Consider the following 19,005-nt stretch of genomic DNA (forward strand, 5'->3'; position numbering starts at 1 on the left):
GATAAAATGTTAATAGCTACGGACGATGAATATTTCGTCGAAATGAGCTTCGCACACAACGCAGTTATTTGCCAGTGATTTGTCAGCGCGAGGAATCGTACGCTCCCAGGCCTTGCTCTGTTAATTGTCGGCGGCAGCAAAGAAGAGAAACGCTTTCTTCCCTTGTTTGCGGGCCGAAGCATATCCCGCATTGAACCCAGGTGCAAAGCAGTGTTTTTGCTGTTTACTCATCACTGTTGCATCGTCACATTGACACGCATTGATCCCGAACAACTCCAAATAGGCAAAGCGCAGACGTTGCGACTTGCGAGCGCACGAGCAAGCGACTAATAGTGCCGCCATAGCGGCTGGCAAGCGCTCTCGACCAATCGCGGTGGCGACTTGCGCGCCGCTTCGCGGCGAAATGAAATGCCAGCACGCTTTTTTTCCCAAGGCACGGCCGAGACGATGCTGACACCTCTGACCTCTCCTTCTAGACACCATACTCTAGCGCCACTAGACACTAACGCCATGACTACGTCCAGCGGCGCTTAAAAGCAAAAAAAAAAAACCAAAACTAATATTACAGATCTATGTGAGCGTCACGCTCACATCGGTCGTAGGTGGTAACGGTTACCACAGAACACCTATATACTACCGTTGAAAAAAAAAGAAAAAAAAAGATTGAGAACAAACAAAGCACTTGGTTTCACAGCAATCTTGTCATTGGTGCTGCGATTCCATGACCGCGTGGCAATTTTGTTAAAATTTATTCAATGCCTAGCTAGAAAATCTAGCTAGAAAATAAAAGAAAATTGCCTTGGTACCTTCACAAATGGGAAATGTTTTTATAGTGAATGTTTTTTGTTTACCCCGCCAGAGAACGCGACAGTCGTGTTTTCGCTTTATATATGTATCAAGTCCGCGATTATGTTGATGCGTCCGCTGTAGCTAGCTGTAGGGGCAGCTGGTGACGCGATAGTTTCTGAAATTCCCCGCAAATGTAAGTACCGCGCTTGACAGCTGGAGGTCACTTAGAAAAATTGTTTCCTCTACGGGTTTCTCCCATTGGTAGCATAGCGCAATTGGCGTCGAGGTATTTCTTTTTCGTTCGATAACGGCAGCGATCGACGGCGGCGCTCAAAATTGCAATCTCCTGTCACCCCGGAGCAGCGGACCTGCGGGTGACAAGTGCGGCCCGTCAAATTCGTTTCATGCCCTTGTGACCGACGAAGGACAGGTGACCTTGACCACCTCGACGGTGACCAGCAATGATGGAGGTGCGCGAACGTCGCGGCGCGTCCGCCTCGGCGGCGGCCGCTGTTTCGGGCAGCGGCGGAGTTGTGGTCGTCCGTCGCGGCGCGACCACCGCTTCGGAGCTCGAGGGCTTCCTGGACGAAGACGAGTCGTCGCTCGCGCCGCCCGGCACCCCGGCCGAAGTGGACGACGACGAGGAGGAACGCGTGGACGAGGAGCTGTCGCTGCCTGCGCGCGCCGCCGAGCAGGCCGAGCACCTAGTGCGCAAGGTGCTCGAGGAAGCCGAGCAGGCCGAGCAGCTAGTGCGCAAGGTGTGGGAGGAAGCGTGGAAGGTGTGCCACTTCAGCTCGCTGCCGCAGTGGCTGCAGGACAATGACTTCCTGCACCGAGGTCACCGGCCGCCGCTGCCGTCGTTCTCGGCCTGCTTCCGTTCAATCTTCCGAGTGCACACCGAGACGGGCAACATCTGGACGCACCTGCTGGGCTGCCTGGCGTTCGTCGGCATGGCCGCCTACTGCCTGACCCGGCCTTCGGCCGAGATCCAGTGGCAGGAGAAGGTGGTGTTCGCCAGCTTCTTCGCGGGCGCCATCATGTGCATGGGCATGTCGTTCACCTTCCACACCGTCAGCTGCCACTCGGAGAAAGTGGGCAAGTTGTTCAGCAAGCTCGACTATTGCGGAATCGCGCTGCTCATCATCGGATCATTCGTGCCGTGGCTCTACTACGGCTTCTACTGCGACACGCAGCCCAAACTCATCTACCTGACCGTCGTCGTGGTGCTGGGCATCGCGGCCGTGGTGGTCTCCCTCTGGGACAAGTTCGGCGAGCCGCGCTATCGGCCCCTGCGCGCGGGTGTCTTCATGGGCTTCGGGCTGAGCGGTGTGGTGCCCGCGCTGCACTACCTGTTTGCCCAGGGCTTCCTCAGCGCCGTCTACGAGGCCTCCTTCGGCTGGCTGTGCCTCATGGGCGCACTGTACATCGCCGGCGCTCTTTTCTACGCGCTGCGCGTGCCCGAGCGCTGGTTCCCGGGCAAGTGTGATATCCTGGTGAGTGCTGCTCTTTTCAAATGTTTCAGACTGTACGTGGGTTAATGCCTTCGCTGGCCAACGTTTATGACGTGACGGACCTACTAGGGCTCGCAACATGTTGTCTGTGATTATGACAACGCCAACGTTGGGCAAGGCAGCGTCATCAGGTTGCCGTTAGCGATAACGACGCGACCGGAACGCTATCGGCCTCTGTACACGAATGATGGTGGTGGTAGTGGTTACAAGAGGAAGCAGGCACCTAATTTCTGCAGCCCGGTCGGAAGCACGGCGCAGTGCCTTGAATGATGAAAGCACATGCATGTACAGATAGCGCTAGCGTACGGCATAGAGCACGCCCGGGCTAGACTGCACCTGCGCGCGCTTCTTTCCTTACGGCCTTCCAAGTTCTCACCTGTCGGGAAAACAATGGGAGTTTTCGAGCATGTTTCGCCACCCGACGGTGGTAGAGGTGCACTGACCCTGACCTTGACACTTCTGTGCCGCGCACACGGCATAAGAGTTTGTCGGTATAAACCGTGCAGTGGGGGCTCTCGACGAAGAGAGGGAGGGTAATTATTGAATAAATCGGGGATAGAAAAAGGATCATCTACTTAAAAAAAAAAAACTAATCTTACCAGATGGCTTGCCACTTCAGCTAGCATGTATGTGCTGATGAATAATACAAGCTGAAGCTCGGTAAAAATGTGGCAGCATCATCTAATGAGAGGCAAATATTCAGGAGGCATAAAGCACTGGCAACGATCGGAGAGAAAGATAAACAATGCTGCACCTTTTTTACAAGCAGAGAGCACCTTAATACGTTTGGCTCTTGATCTCGTTTGACAAAAATGTCACAATTAGGAGAGGTCGCTCACAGAATGACTAGCGCGCGTTCCCTTTGCTAGCCATTTTCTAATTCTTTATTTTTCCAAATACATTTGGAGTGGTTTTCAGGGCTAAAAGCTGCGGTCTGCAGCCTGACCACTCTGAAACACGTGTTTCATATCTAATTGCTAAAAAAACTGTGTATAAGGAGAAAGTAAAAAAAAAAGGGGGGGGATCCTTGCTGCTGAACAACCACTCCAAATGGCATCCACAGAAAGTGGTTATGTGCGTTGTCAAAGTGTTAACATTACCTCGAAATACTGATTCGGGAGACCCCAAGCCCTTTTGCATTCCTTTGTATTGCAAGCCACGTCCATGAAGAATGCGAAGTACTCGACAGCTTACGCTCGCAAGCCACTTGCCCCAGAACTAAAACTCTAGTGCTCAGTTCTGCACTGTCCTTTGGGTTCGTAGTAAAGCATTTTAAAAATAGGAACTGACAACATCATAACTTTTCTGCAAATAAGCAGCTTTTTTTCTAAAAAGTTTGTATGAATTCTCTTGGGGCTTAGTGCTGGTTGTTGTCGATTTCCTTTTATCTAGTGTGGCTTGCTTTATTCTGGGATTAAACCATCTCGGCTGCATTTCATTCGGGGCTTTGTCAGTGTTCAGTCTTCAGTGATTTCTTGAGCCGAGAAGGCACTCGCACAACCTTCAGTACGCGCATTACGCACATGGATATATATTAGCTGCGTTAGGTTTTATTCCTGTGCTCCGTCACGGGCGCTCAATCATCGTGGTTCCGTTTCGCAAGTCCCGTTTGGTAAAAACGCCCAGTGTTTCTTCTCGCCAATCAATACTGAGCTGTGCGCCAAGTGTCAAAAGAATAAATATTGCGAGAAACAACCTCATCATCAACGATAAGTCTGCATCGACAGTCGTATAGAGCACACTTGCGCGATGACGACTACATACCTGCATTCCGCATCGGAAAACTTATTTTTCACTCCGCGCCTACTCTTTTCGAGGACTATCCTTCCTACATGATTTGAAGTGCATAGAAGCCTCGAAAATGACCTGGTTCAAGAGCTTCACCCCTACGTCAAACATCAAGGAAGCGAAAACCGGAGACCACCGAAAGAGATCTGGATGTTGAAACTTCACAAGACACTTTCACTGATCAAAGAAGCAGCAAGTGTTTGCACGCAAACAATAAACAGCAATGCTCATTGCGTGGGTCGATACCCGACTATGATAAGATGATTGCACTCCCAAGTGTCACACCATCGTTCAAAATGCAAAAAGGTGCAGCAATTGCTGAAAAATAAGAAAAAGTGTCCCAATATTATCGCAAAAGCAAGCACCACGCATGTGTTAAGAAAGTTGCAACAGATTCACAGAAAGGAGAGAAAAAGGCAGTGTTTCTTTTGCATTAAATAGAATGTGACGGATGAAAGCATTCAGCGTACCCAGATAAGCTTGTATGGTGTGTGTGTGGTATGGGGCATCCTGTCACAAAGAGGCTACGATCATGCGCCCACTTTGGGGCTTGTGACACTGCCAGCAAAGTGAACTCTTCAGAGATATATATGTCCAAGCCCAGCATCATCGGGTATGAGCAGTGCCATAAACCATTTGTGCATCTTCAGCGATTAAGCAACCTGTTCTTCAACGTGCGGTGAGTGAAGTGCGCCCGAATTTATAAAGCGGCGTTGCACGGAGCGGCGGAGCAAGGTCAGGGTCGCAGCGCCCCCTCTTAAAGCAGGGTGACAGGCATGTACTACACCCGATGCGAAGACTCTAAAATGCGAGCGCTCAGGTGCAGTCTAGCCCGGCCGTGCATAGAGCATAGTTTCATACAATAAAACACAGAGGGGAATCTCGCACTAGTGTCTATGTGAGCTCCTTCAGCGGCACTTGTACCCGCGTGGGAATTATGGGAAATACAGGCTTCGCATGAAATGCGTTCTTGAGATTCGCGTGCTTTTGTTTTGAGTGGAAAACAAAGTGATATGGCCTTGTATTTATTTGAAACTTGCTTCATTTATTTGTATGCAAATCTTATTGCAAAAATTTATCGTGACGAGGTGGCAAAAGTGAAACCTGGGCAAATTTAACCATCAGGGTTATACACTGCGCTACCAATGTGTTCTCAATTTTGGAATCAAAATTTGAGCGGATCTTGTCTAAACATGAACTGGATGCAATATCCTGCACTGGCATGATATGCTACATCTATGCGCAGCGGTGAGTGGACGACGCTTCGTTTAAACTGTCAAAACACGACTCGTAAAGCTCCAACGTCGCAGAAAGTCGGGAGATCTAGTGGTCTTCGGCCTCTTCGAACACAACAAAGGCATTGCTTCAGCTCTTTTCACCGCACTTCAATACCCGCGCTGCACGACGAACGAAACTGAAACTGTAGAAAAAAGTTTGTGGACAGTTTGATAGCTAACCCTATCCAATCCAAAGCCTGCGTTTCCCATAATTTCCATGGGGGTACACGGTTGCGACGCCAGATTCCTCTCTAGGTATTTTTATATGAAACTCTGATAGGTGGCTTGGTCACGGGACCACACATGGCTGGGACGCACATTGTGCAGAGTTTCGTCTGCTCTCTCGTACACATGTGCCACACAAGTGCCAGCAAAACAAACTCACTGACAGTCACCATGGCCAGCTGTAGTAGCATGCAGGCAGCGGCAATGCAAAAGGCAGCTAAAAGGAAACAAAGCATTTATATTTACAACGTATGTACATAACGTGGACGAGAAAGGCGCCCGACCCTTGTTGCACCGGCCTTTCATAGGCGCCGAGACGCTGAAGGAGAAGGAAGCAGCCTCGAGGTTGGATGTGCACAGAGTCTCTGACGGATGCTTCCGTTGTCCGCGAAGGACGCTTTCGAGTGTCTTTTTGAAAGCACCCAGTGTCCTTGACGGGCGCACACAGTGTCTCTGCAAGGGACGCCAGTACACTTGTAACATTTGGCTCGTTTCGGAGGAGGTGGAGGTCACTCGCGTCACTAGAATTCATGTGTGACGTCGCCACAACTGCCGTTGCTTCTATTCTGAAACATTGCGAGAGTTAGCATCCAGCTACACTTCTAGAAGTGAATTAAAATATATTCTATCTGTTTGCCCGTTCCTTCATGTAGAGTCCTTCTATACAGAGGAAACCCACAACAGGCTTGGGATAGCCCTGTTGTGGGTCCTGTTTGAGTGCTGGGAATGACGGTATCTTTATCTGCGAGGTTTGTGTTGGCTGGTGTTGAGCGAGGCTTCGGCTCAGAAGTGAATATGACTGCGTAAATAAAGCTTCTTCAAAACAAAACGTTAATAAGCGGATCTCATTCATGCGTATTATATTCTAAAATAAAAGTTCCTACAATACACAAGGTGAGCTTCGCTGCATTGCTCTGAATACTCGATGAAAATATGTTGTAAAATCGAAAAAGAAAATAGAACATCCGAATGAATGCACTTACTAAGCAATCGTTCAGATCTTTGAGTTTTACATATAAAGCATTTAGTAATTTAGCTACTGGTGTTTGTCATACATGCACGTGAACATTTTTGCAGCACTCTTTTGGATTCTCTACATTTACCTTAAGCCAAATGTTTTTTTTTTTTAAATGGCCGAATTTTACTGTTTAGCTCTATCGTTGTTATACTTGTGGTATGAGCCGGGTACTTTTATATACTTTTTTTTTGGCCCCACAGTAAAAGAAATCTGTAGCTCTACTTCCCTGGAGGGTGGCAAACTTCCAAACTGCAAACCTGTCAGCATGGTGGTGCACGAATAAGCGACACCTTTGCCGTGCAGGTTTTGTACCCAGAACCGCAGCGCCATACATGAAGCACGGTCCTTCAGTTTTCTCAATTTCGTAGATAGCATTTCCCTGCACTCTAACACAAAATACTCTTACATTGGCATGGATCGCCCACGAAGCTGACAAGCTCCCGTCGCAGTGGCCTACACTACCCTCTCCCTCATATTAGCTGGCAGCGCCTCCGACTGCGACACCATGTTTTGGCCTAGCAGAGATATCGCGCAAGGCGGTGCCTTTGAGCAAGGGAAATGGGGCTCACTTTTCACACCTCCCCATTCTAGCCACCCTAACCATACGGTGCACCGACATGGCGGTTTTGCGGACGTTGGTGCCACCCATCTAAAGGGACTGACAACAGGTCAGAGCGTGCGATTAGATCGTAGTAGAAATGAGAAAAGCATGAAATATAGTGACATATTCCAGCATTCTCTTTGCATTGTGACTAGGGTTTATAGTTTTAAATCGTGCTTAAAATGATGAAAAACTGTTCTGTTGTGCAGCCTAGAGGCTTGAAGCTGGAATAAAGAATATGGAGTTGATCACATTGCTGAACGTGGTCGCGTAGTCTGATGCTGTCGTGCATGCCAGTTCTCAAAATTGGAGTATGTATATTATCCAGCCTCGCTCAATTCTGTACTACTTGCGACGTAAAAGGAGTAGCACGGTAAAAAGCGGCGCTGCCGTAGCGGCCACCACTGGACCAAGTTGAGCCGTGGCGCATGCGCAGCAAACCACCTCGCTTGAACCTGAACCACCCGCGCGCCCACTGTTCGCAGCATGTGAGCATACGGCCTCATATTCTCTGCAGATAGAAAAACTCTCATTAACAATGTTTCGCAGTGTTTTTCATTTTACCATTGCGGGATCAGACTCGCTGACGGGTAAGATTTCCTTCCCGCTAAGAAAAAAAAATGACGGCATATCCAGGAGGTGAATGATGAAGAGTGGGGTGAAGCTCTTGATATTGAAGATACCTCGCCCCGCACCTCAAATGAAACTCTGAGTAAAATGTCATTAAACAACGTTTACTAAACAATATAGTTTATTACTTGCAGTTTTCGTTTTGCCTTCATTATGACCGCCTTATGGTTGGTGAAGTGCACCGAAAGTGGTTCTTGCACTGGTTGTACATGAAAGTTTGCAAATACGACGTCGATGCACGTTCCCCTGATGGTCGTCTTGTAATCGGGGCAATCGAAGTAGATGCACCCAGTCTGTACCTGCTCGTCATGTATTGCATCAACGAATGTTTGTTCGGGTTCGATACGTCGACGTTGAAGTCGCTGGGAAGCAGGAACGGTCTCGACCTGTCGACATACATATCTTGGTCGATGAACACTTTGATGGCTTCGATTCGAAGATTGGGTGCCATGTACAGCTTCTCGTGTAGCCTGGGGCTGATGCCGCGCCACTTTGGCCTCCTGCGCTTGTACATCCGGTTTCCTTGTTTGAGCGGGTGCTGTCGCCGCAGCCCTGCGCGCAACCGCTCAGCAGCCTTGTCCATCTGCAGACCCTCTGAACGCGCGCGCGCGTCGGAACACCGTTTTTATTTTCATATAGAGGGCCATCTGGCATATGGCGCCGTCGAAGAACACGCGATCATTGTCGTGCGATTGTCTCTTTCCTTTTGTACGTGTGATGTCATTCCTGTTTTCATAAAATACGCCTTTTAATATTTATTATACTACAAGTAACGCCCTATAGTGTCGTACCATTTGCATTTTTGAGTGTATATGCATTTTGTTAAATGTACAAGTATGCCCTCTACGGCCGGTTCAAGAACCAACAAGAGGTGGCTACATACAATCGGACCATAACATACATAGGCATCATAACAAATGGTTGTTGGTCCTTTTAACTTTTGGTGCTGGGTTTGCATGCACACTTTGTGACACGGCACATGAAGAAATGCAGTTCGTGAGCGAAATCTTGTGTGCAGGATCCAAGTGAGCTGTTTGCACGACGTTACCGATCGGGGTGGTGTAGCGCAAATCGGGGCAAAGTCCCTTGTCGCCCGCTTCGCTCGGCACTACGTCTGCTACGGTATTAGCTCAAACCACTGAATCTTCTTGGAAGACGTGGCGCCAGGTTCCTGGTCAAACAATGCACAAAAGATAACAAAAAGGGCTAAGGCTACGTGGTGGCCCAGTCACTGTGGCCTAGTGGCTAAGGCACTCTGCTGCTGACCCGCGGGTTGTGGGATCGAATTCTGGCTGCGGCCGCTGCATTTTGGATGGAGGCGAAAATGCTGTAGGCCCGTGTGCTCAGATTTGGGTGCCCGTTAAAGAACCTCAGGTGGTCAAAATTTCCGGAGCCCTCCACTACGGCGTCTCATAATCATATGGTGGTTTTGGGACGTTAAACCCCACTTATCAAGGCTACGTGGTGTTCCTTAGCTTTTGTAGTGTGCTTTGTTACATACACATCACAGAGAAAATAAAATACAGGGCAGACCACGTCCAGCTTAATTCAACGTTGTGTGTCCTGCATTTTAATTCGTTCTATACTTTCGAAAATGAATGCACAAAATGTATAACTTCAGAGTTCTAATGCTTGCTTGCGATATCCCTGAACCAGTACTTCTTGTACTTTAAAGTTCTGTCATTTTCAGTAGCGCCGTGTCTAGGGCAGATAAAGGATGCCATCAATTTCTGAAAAAAAAGAAAATTCGGCAGATCTCACGTACCTGGGAACAGACATTATGTAAAGCATGCGGAGGAAAGGTGACCGTGTTGCAATTTTTTTATTGAGCGACACTTAATGAAATTACGTTAAATATATGTACAAATGTTACACGCACAGATATATGTTGAAGAGCTGTAGACGTTTATATAACCAGTTGTTCGTACTTGTGCAACGATGTCAACTGGAACATGCGTATTAGCAACACCAGAATCTGATGTGAAGCGCTGATGCTCGTGAAGGTGCTGGCCCTTAAGACTGCTACATAAATCAACACCACAATTGATGTTAACTCGACATGACGGCTGTATCAAAGGAGTGCGTATGTAATGTTTATAAAACTGGGTAGGCAGCGCTGCAACCACTATTCACGTTTAACGAAGATTAGCATCTATTTGAATTATAGTTCAGAAACTTGGCCTAGCTCTATGGTAGAATGCTCGACTGCCATGCAGAATGCTTGGCTTCAATTCCTGCTTGGACCCTGAAATTTATTATTTGCACTCGTCGAGGGGTCAATGCTGCCCATGTAAGGTTTTTCTTAACACTGACATTTATTCTATGCCTTCATTGGGTCGACGCTGCCAATGTCGGGTATTGCTTAACCGTTGAAATATCTCGCCGTTCCTGGGTAGATACTATCAATCATCTATGGCACATACCCGCATACCAGCGGCCCATGCCCGCCCGTGGGTATGTGCGACTGTCTGGAGGGAAGGGTTTGACGACGTACGCGACGGGACTGTGACAGTATTCGTTTATTGACCAGCGCGTCATATTCTTCAAACCACCTTGCCCTCCCATGCTGATTTTGGTTCACGCCAAGTCAACGGGGTGGCCACGAGAGCAACCAAACGTATAACCAAACGTATGCGGCTAGATAGGTATAGATATAGGTATAGGTATAGGTATAGGTATAGGTATAGATAGGTACAGGTATAGATAGGTATAGATAGGTACAGGTATAGATACATATATAGGTGTAGATAGATACAGGTATAGATAAGCACGCTGAAAGTCGCCGAAATTCGCTAAGAAATGCTTCTCATTTAAAAGAAAATGTAGCGATAAGCAGCACAGGATAGACAAGGAACAAGAGACTGGCATTAACTTCTGACCGCTTTTGAAGAACCTTATGGAAATATATACACAATATATATTTCTATAAGTTGTCAATGCAATTCTTCGTCTGTTCTGTGTTGCCTTGAGCTACATCTTTTGTTTGTCGTTGTTAAGTCGTGAAACAACTATAGCTCAAGAATATGCTCCGTCTGCACCATAGGCGACGACATGTTTCAAATGCGAAGCATTGCTTTGCAAATTGCAGGCTCTTTTAGCATGTCTATCTAGCTGCATAAGTGTGGGTGCTCTCGAGATTCTCCGCTTAACTTGGATCTTCTCCATGAAGCGCATGTCACATATGCCATATGGCGGCTGCTGGCGATAAGCGGGATTTAGCCAGGTATTTCCAGGGCTCATTTTGCAATGATTTTTTTACTGCAAATTTTCCATACATGTGCAAGCACTGTAGATCCTTTACTTCTATACTCAGCTGAAACTTCAGTTTAGTGGGTAACCATGTCGCGGCCCCTTTAACTCGGTGGATCTTTTTTTCTTTCGACCTGTCTTCGCAGTTTCACAGCCACCAGATCTTCCACATCCTGGTGATTGCTGCTGCCTTCGTTCACTACCACGGCATCACCGAGATGGCCATGAAGAGGCTCACCATGGGCGAGTGTCAGGACTGAGAGAGCAATAAAGGGAGCTAAGCCTTTTTTGGTTTTATGCACTCGTTGCTGGTGACTCGTTGAACCGTTGCGCTGCAGCGTGGAGAGATTCACTCCTTGACTACAATTTCTCTGAAGTGGTTATATCCAATGCCGCGATGATTTTACTGTCGATTGTTGTGTATGCTGTGCAACCTCCTCTACATACATGTGTTAGCGTATGCAAAGCCTTTCGTTAGCGTACCTTTAGCGGGCCCCCGTTAAGTGACTTAAATGGCGGGCGACTGCAACGAACGCTAAGATAGCGTATTCTATTGCAAAAAATATACTAGGCACTACAACGTATGGCAGCATGTTTGGGTACAGCGAGAGGACAACGAAGACTGAACAACAGAAAGACGGAATGCTGTTCGATGCTCATGATAGAGATCTGGAAAAAAAAAAAAAGCCCCGAAAACCTTTGCGAGCCATCCAGGCACCATTTGCATGGCTAAAAAAAGATTATATAGGCGAGCGCGTCATCACGTCAAGTGCACTTGTTGCTCCAGGACAGGATGCCTCTTGTACTCTATCGTCTAGAGGGTCCATGGTCTGATGATAAATTTATCTCTATCTGCCGATCCGTGGCTTCTGCACGACATCCCCGTCATGATGAGAAAACAGCCGTCGAGTGGTCGACTGTCCGACGTTTTCAAGTGCATGGGCGTTGGCCAGGGGGTTGCAAAATGGGTACTTGACCCCTTCAAGCTGAGAGGGCGAAAACGTCGCTACGCAAATGCACGATCGTGCCGAGTAGCAGTACGGGTCATTTTTGAGACGAAGTGTTGACAGCAAAACTACGGCGCTCCAAAGTCTTGGCGACCTGGAAACTGCCGCAAGTGTTCTGAGCACGCAGGAAAGTTGCTCAAGACTCTCTGACGAGCAAGGGATCATTACGTCACGCAAAGGCAGCACCGCTTTAATGCATAATGCTAATGCAATCTTTGTGTACATTTTTTTGGGATATTATCCTCTATATAAAGAAAACATTTCAATACTAACAAGCAATCGTCGACCCTGTACAGGAATTAAGTCGGATGGCCAGGTACATTGGACCGTTCAAGTTTTTGACGCCAAGGACTCCACAGGTCATTTTTTGTCACTTTCAATGAAGAGTTAAATCATATGAATTCACCTCTTGCGAAAAAAAGACCGAGATAATTTGAGTCAATTGCGATGGAAAATCTTTTCATTAGTAGTAATTTTATTTCATGTTCTTGGCCGTTTAACATGGAGAAAAAAGTTAGCACGGATGCGCTAGCATTTTATAATAGGGTTGCCTCCTTTCTTCGAACAAAAAGCACCAGGCCTGCACAGAACGCGCAGCACAGTCACAGCAAAAGCTGGAAGAGCCGCCTTTTTAAGCATTTTTTGGGTAACTGCTTGCAAGCAAGCTTGCAGGGTGCCCATTATGCCATAAATTATAATTTTTGTGCAGTAGGGAAGCATCTGCCATTCCATTCTTCGTCGTTCTTCGGATAAGTGTGGTGCTCGCTACTCGCATATTGGCTACTACAAGCTTTCATGGCCAATCCCCCAGAGTGGGTATGTGCCAGTGCTTACAGGCAACAATCAAACAAACGAAGCAGGCCGGGTGGAAAAAGAACACAAGAAGAGGTTAAGGGAAGTACACGAGAGGAGTAGAAAGAAAGGCTTGGAACAGCAAGGGGAAGACGTGTGGTGACAGCAGCACGGCGTTCAACGGAAGTCCGCCAGCACAGCTCATAGCCAGGTGCCCCTGCCTTCTCGGCAACGCCACGTGATCTGTGGGTGCGACCAGGAGAGGAGCTTGGCCGAGTGACGCCATCCTTGTGAGGACGCGAAAGATGTCCTGCGGTTTTACTCTGTAGAGTGCACATCACAAGACGAGTGGTACAGCCGCTAAGGGGACTCGACGCTGCAGTCATGTGATACTGCAGGGACCCAACAATGTAGGCGACAGCCGTGCCCCTGTAAACTTCATAGATGCGACGAGCCTGAACGACTTGACTCCGGAGCTGCCACCACATTGGGCCTTTCACCTGTACTGTAAATATTTTTCTAGGTTGTGTACATAGTGTTTACAAGACCATTATTTCTTGCTTACCTTCAATGTTTTCTGCTACTTGGTTTTTTTTTCATAATTGTTTGTTTCGTACTCCTTTCGTCCTTGTGGAGTGCTTAACATCTAGACCATCACACATGTGCAATGAATTTTGTGCAATTTTTTTTTATGCTGTGGCAGACGACGAATTCAGGCTTTTATAATGGGTTGGATTATTTGATGACCCATTCATTACCTAATCCGTATTGTATGATGTCTCACTGTTTCTTTGCCACGTGCTAAAATGCTTATTTGCTTAACGAGACTTTCTTTTCTGACGAAAAGCCTGCCTAGGGTCAGTTCGTGACAGTATCAAGCACAGGCGTGGCTCAGTGGTAGAATACTGGGCTTGCACGCAGAGGAATCGGGTTCGAATCCCATTATGTAGTTTATTTACGGGCAACGGTGATGGCGGTGGACTACTAGGACGCACAAGACCCTTGTTGTGATCTCTTAACAGGTTTCGCTTTAAAACCTGTCCTTCAACGGGGAGGGGGGTTTGGATGAGCTATACCAGGAGATTAAATTGGTATTGAAAAATAGACGCCATGTGAGGTCTTCGGCACGCGATGCCATTTAATGTAACATTGCTTTGCTTGAGCCAAATAAACCTGATGTAAAAACAAAAAAGGCACACTGAGTTAACCAACTGGTCTAATTTCTGGCTCAAAAATACCAGCGATTTGAACGACGCTTAATTTACTGCTCTGAAATTAGCCGGCCATTGATGGCGGGGGCGGACCTGCAACTGGCTCGCTGTTTAAGAAACCGGCCGAGCCTGTCTGAAACGGGACAACTTCAGTGATGGGACACGGCATTGAACTTCGAAAACGCGCTCAGAAATGCCAAAACCGAACGTGAATTACAAACTGCACAAGAACACGAGACGAGACGCAAACAAAGATTGCATGACGATGGTTCTCGCCTATTCTTTCGCAAGAACACGAGATGAGGACGTACGCTGTCCTCTCTGTACCAACACGCTCGCCTCAACAGTCAAGTGTTACGACATGCATTCTTTCTTTCTGTCTAGTGTTCTTGTGCCGTTTTTGATCATGAACCCACCCCAACTTCTTAGCTATCTGTGCATGAATTACCTGCCTATATTCATGGCCAAGTGTCGTATGGAATTGCAGTCATTCGGGTGCAGAGATTTAACCCTTCGACATGGGATGTGCAAAATTTTCTACACCTCTTGTTTTTGCTATTTGTATCTACTAGGGACTAAGAAAGTTCAAGATATTGAGCTTTGAATAAATGTTTTCCGTAATTGAATTAAATTTCATTTGAAATACAAGTGATACATTGCATGTGTTGTATACAAACACAGGAGGAGGTCTCTGTCGCAAAACTGAGAGTGAGACCTAAAAAAATAGTTCATCAGAAATACAACCCACTAAAAACACTCGTAAGGATTGGAAAAATTAGGATATTTTATATGTACAGATAAGTAAAAAAAAATGGCACAAAAATGCAGAACATTCACTCAGTATAATATCAACAATGTGATGGTAAGGGAAAAAAATTGCGGTATACAAAATTTAGATAAGCACCAGATAGAAACTATAAGTTATACATAATATGGGGATAAGTAAAAAGACACAAAAATGTAATAACACACTTAATGTTCAGCACTATGAATTTAATGAGTGCAAATGTGAGCATTTTTTAAACATATCGAGGGATCTGTTTTTGATCTCCAAAGGTAAAGGATTCCACAAAGACGAAAATTTTGTGATAAATTTGCCATAATTAGTCCTGGGTTTGGGTAAAAGTTATTAGCCTTTGCAAAATGAGTAGATGACTCAGTAAAGTAAAAAGTTGGGCGAGTTGGTGCTGGTTCATGATGATACGGGGCGCGAACAAAACGACACACAACGCGTCGTCCCGTGTACTTCTTCTCTGTTGTGTGTCGTTTTGTTCGCGCCCCGTATCATCATGAGTAGATGACACCTGAGGAAACTGACTTGAGTTTTGTAAAGGATTGCGCAGTTTTCCATTCACATATTTGTAGTAAAGAGTGCCCATAAAATATTTTACCAGCTTCTGAGCTGACAAAATTCCATGTGAACAGTGTAAAGATGATGCATTAAACATAAAGCTATTGAATAATAGTCTCTGTGCTAGGTTTTGAAGATGTTGGATGGTTGATAAATGAGTGGCATACGTTTTCCCCATGATGAAATGCAATAGATTGTGTTGCTGTGAAAGAAAGTGTAGTAAAGTCACAATATTTCAAAACGAAAGGGCAAACTTTTAGCACTATTCGAATGGTATATGTGGCCTTCCACCTAAGCTGTGATATATGTGAATTAAATTTTGAATGCTCATTAAGTTTGACCCCGAAAAACATTGTACTAGAGGTAGAGTGAATTTGAGTGTCTCTTACGTAGACAGAGGGGTTCCCAGGTATAATTCGATTAGATGATGAAAATACCACAAAGTTTGACTTTTTAGCATTTATATTTAATTTATCCTGATTGAACCATTTGATAACATTTTTCAGGTGTTTTGTTTAAACTGCATCTCGTCAACCTCTATCTTTAATTATTATAGTGGTATCATCCACATAGAGTATGCAGGACGAATCAGCTAGACTCTGAGGAAGATTGATGATGAAAATTAAAATAAAAGCGGGCCATATGTTGTCATGTAACCTCTTTTATTTCAGCACACTGTTGTGTATGATAACTTTAGTGAGAACACTACCATATTCGAGAGTCGTATTACATGACACTTCCCGCGAACCACGTCAAAAATATCTTTCTTTGTTCAGTGTGTACATAATGATGAATGAAAAAGAATTTGCACTGTATCTGTAGCTGGAGATTTCAAATATTTATTCAAAATACAGCACTAATAGCTTCATAATGTTCGGGGGTTAACGTCCCAAAACCACGATACCAAAGATGCCGTTGTGGAGGACTTCGGAAATTTCGACCATATGGTGTTCCTTAACGTGCACCAACATTTCACAGTACACGGGCCTCTACCCTCCAAGGAAATGCGACCTCCGTGGCAGAGATCGGACATGATTGGCTTCAGAATACATATATATTCAATTATGATGTAATCTGCAGGATGACTACTATAACACTTATATTGACAGCGCTGAGCTATTCATTGTAAGAGAGATGGGGTGTGCAATTACACGGACGCGAAAAGGAAGTCTGGCAAAGTTTGTGGAGTCTTGTGTTCGCCTTTGCATGCCCTGTATTTTAGAATGAATAACGCATCTAATGTGACAACAATAATGGGAGCTAAGGGACATTGATGCCAGGTAAAGTATAGAGAGTGTTATATTAGAAGTAATTGTAATCTACGTAAACGAGAAGAAGGCAAAGAGGACAAAAAGATAACTGACCACGGCTGGATCCGAACCTGCGAACTTTGAGAAATGCCTACGATGCTGTACCAACAAGTTATGAGGGCGGTCATCCCGCCCTCCACTCCGTCCATTTTACCTACTCTTAATGTAACGTGTTACATTATTTTCATTGCAATATAATATTGAATATCTTGAAATAACATTTTACAGCGAAAACTGCTATGAGATCTGAACACGGGTCATGTGCGGCGCCCTAGTTAAGACTAAATAAAAAAAAAGCCAAACAATGAAATTCGAACCCCGGTCCACTGTGTGCCAACCCAGTATTCTACCACAGAGCTACACCGGCACTTGAAACTCATTTAAAAATTGGCCTTAGTCAGGCGTGATGTTGGGAAAGAAATCGCATTAATATGAATAATAAAGGGTTTAAAAACATTAAAGGAACAACGAGGCATCGCACAATGCAAATTGTGTAAAGAGTGGGTCGTCCAATGATCCAACCCATTACAAAAGCTTGTTTTTGTTCACTTGTTAACTGTGATGCATATCCACTTCAGACATAATTCTTCATTGTCGTCAGCCACTGCATAAAAATATTGCACAATATTCCTAGCAAGTGTGGCAAATACCACTCTTCTCCAAAGATTGATGAAAGATAGCATAGTGAATGCCAGCCTACTACGCAAAAAATTTGATTATTTATGGCTTAGTGGGTACATAGGAAGTGTGCTTGCTTGTAGCAGTTACTCGGTGTTAAGAAAAGGCTCTGAAAGGCCGCTATTCGAGCTTTCGCTGTGACACTGCTGCGCGTTCCGGACACGCCTGGCATTTTTATTGATTTGAAAGGGCTTAAGAAATGGTGCCGGAAATGTGCCCTTCTCGAACGGTGCCCATTTTGGGATCAAGTGGTTTTGCTGTGAACCCTAGGTTAATTATAGAATAAGATATCCTTGTTTCTGATGAAAGTAACGAGTACGGATTAATTGATTTCTCATAAAATTTGCCATCGCTTGCCACGGACGTGGGAGTCGACCGCATCGCACTTACGTGTACCTTGCCGACAGCAAGAAGATCGGGACTTGCCACCGAGTTTAGTGACGTACGAAGGGGATATGTAGACATCAGCGCAGATAGCTCTGCGCAAAAAAAGAGGAAAAAAGGAAAAATCCTGAGCGTAGCTGCATGGTGAGGCAAGGCCGACTGTGTTTGTAGTTTTCGCAAGGTATTGAGCGACGCCACAAATTATCATTCATCTTCGTCGTAGGTTCACATTGGACCTGAACACAGATATTGCATATATTGTACATAGAGCATTCATATATAGTGCGCATACGGTTTAAAAATGGACCGTATTCTGAATCACGTCCTCCGCAAATGCATGCCACACGCAATAGAGAGACAGTCTATGAAGGCGGCCTTGAATCTCCAACAGGACTCGAACTTCGAATTGACACATATTCTGGGCCCATGTCAAAGCAGCTCTAGTGCGTTACACGCCACAAAAACGCTACAAACTTTCATGCAGGTCACAAACCTAAATGAAACTTTGTGTCTACATGTGTGGCTGTATGTGTTGTGTGTTCCTCACTGTATACATATCGTAACCATCACCCAGCCCCTGGAGTAGCATTTCAGGCGAAAAGCCAGGCAAAAATCTCCAGCTCTCCATTGAAATATTTCTCTCTCGTACTCTGTCTGTCTTTTATACTAGTTGGCGACTTTAACGTTGACGTTATAGACTAGCTTCGCTCCATCATTAGAACTCACACTGTGAACCGGCTGCCAATTTTTGTGCATTAGGAAAGCACCCACTTCATCATTATTCATCCACATTTGAAGTGTGGGACAAGGCAAGCAGGCTTACCTTCCCTGACTGCCTGTTTTTTACGCGGAAGGAGGCCAGGCAGATCTTCGAGTTCTTGGCACCGACTTGGATGCGCACCGACCGACACACTGCTTTGAGATGAAATTCACGGCACCCATGCAGGCTGACGCAATGCAGTTTTAGGCTGATCGCAAACTTGTTTGCGTTCAAGCATTATCCCGAATAAAGCCGTAAATATGAAATGCCGAATAGAGGGAGCCATCTGGTGGGGCCGAGAAACCTGATGCATTCTTCTTCGCTGGAGGTGTTAACTTTATCAACTTTTTTTTCGTCAAAAAGACTAGGCGAAATAAAGGGTGTGTGTAATTGTGGTTGCACAATACCGGTAACCAGGTATTGT

The 19,005-nt window shown here is 45.9% G+C and overlaps 1 protein-coding gene across 1 annotated transcript; it reads left to right on the forward strand.

Annotated features, from left to right (window-relative positions):
- Positions 1 to 957: 957 nt before the first annotated feature.
- On the forward strand, positions 958 to 11,385 carry LOC119163353 (adiponectin receptor protein). The gene is made up of 2 exons (XM_037415332.2): positions 958 to 2,282; positions 11,235 to 11,385. Exons 1-2 carry the CDS (start codon positions 1,251 to 1,253, stop codon positions 11,346 to 11,348), a joined length of 1,146 nt encoding a protein of 381 aa, XP_037271229.2. The 5' UTR covers positions 958 to 1,250; the 3' UTR covers positions 11,349 to 11,385.
- The last annotated feature ends 7,620 nt before the right edge of the window (positions 11,386 to 19,005 follow it).

This window comes from Rhipicephalus microplus, chromosome 9 (genome assembly GCF_043290135.1).
Source record: "Rhipicephalus microplus isolate Deutch F79 chromosome 9, USDA_Rmic, whole genome shotgun sequence".
Classification (NCBI taxonomy): Eukaryota; Metazoa; Arthropoda; class Arachnida; order Ixodida; family Ixodidae; genus Rhipicephalus; species Rhipicephalus microplus.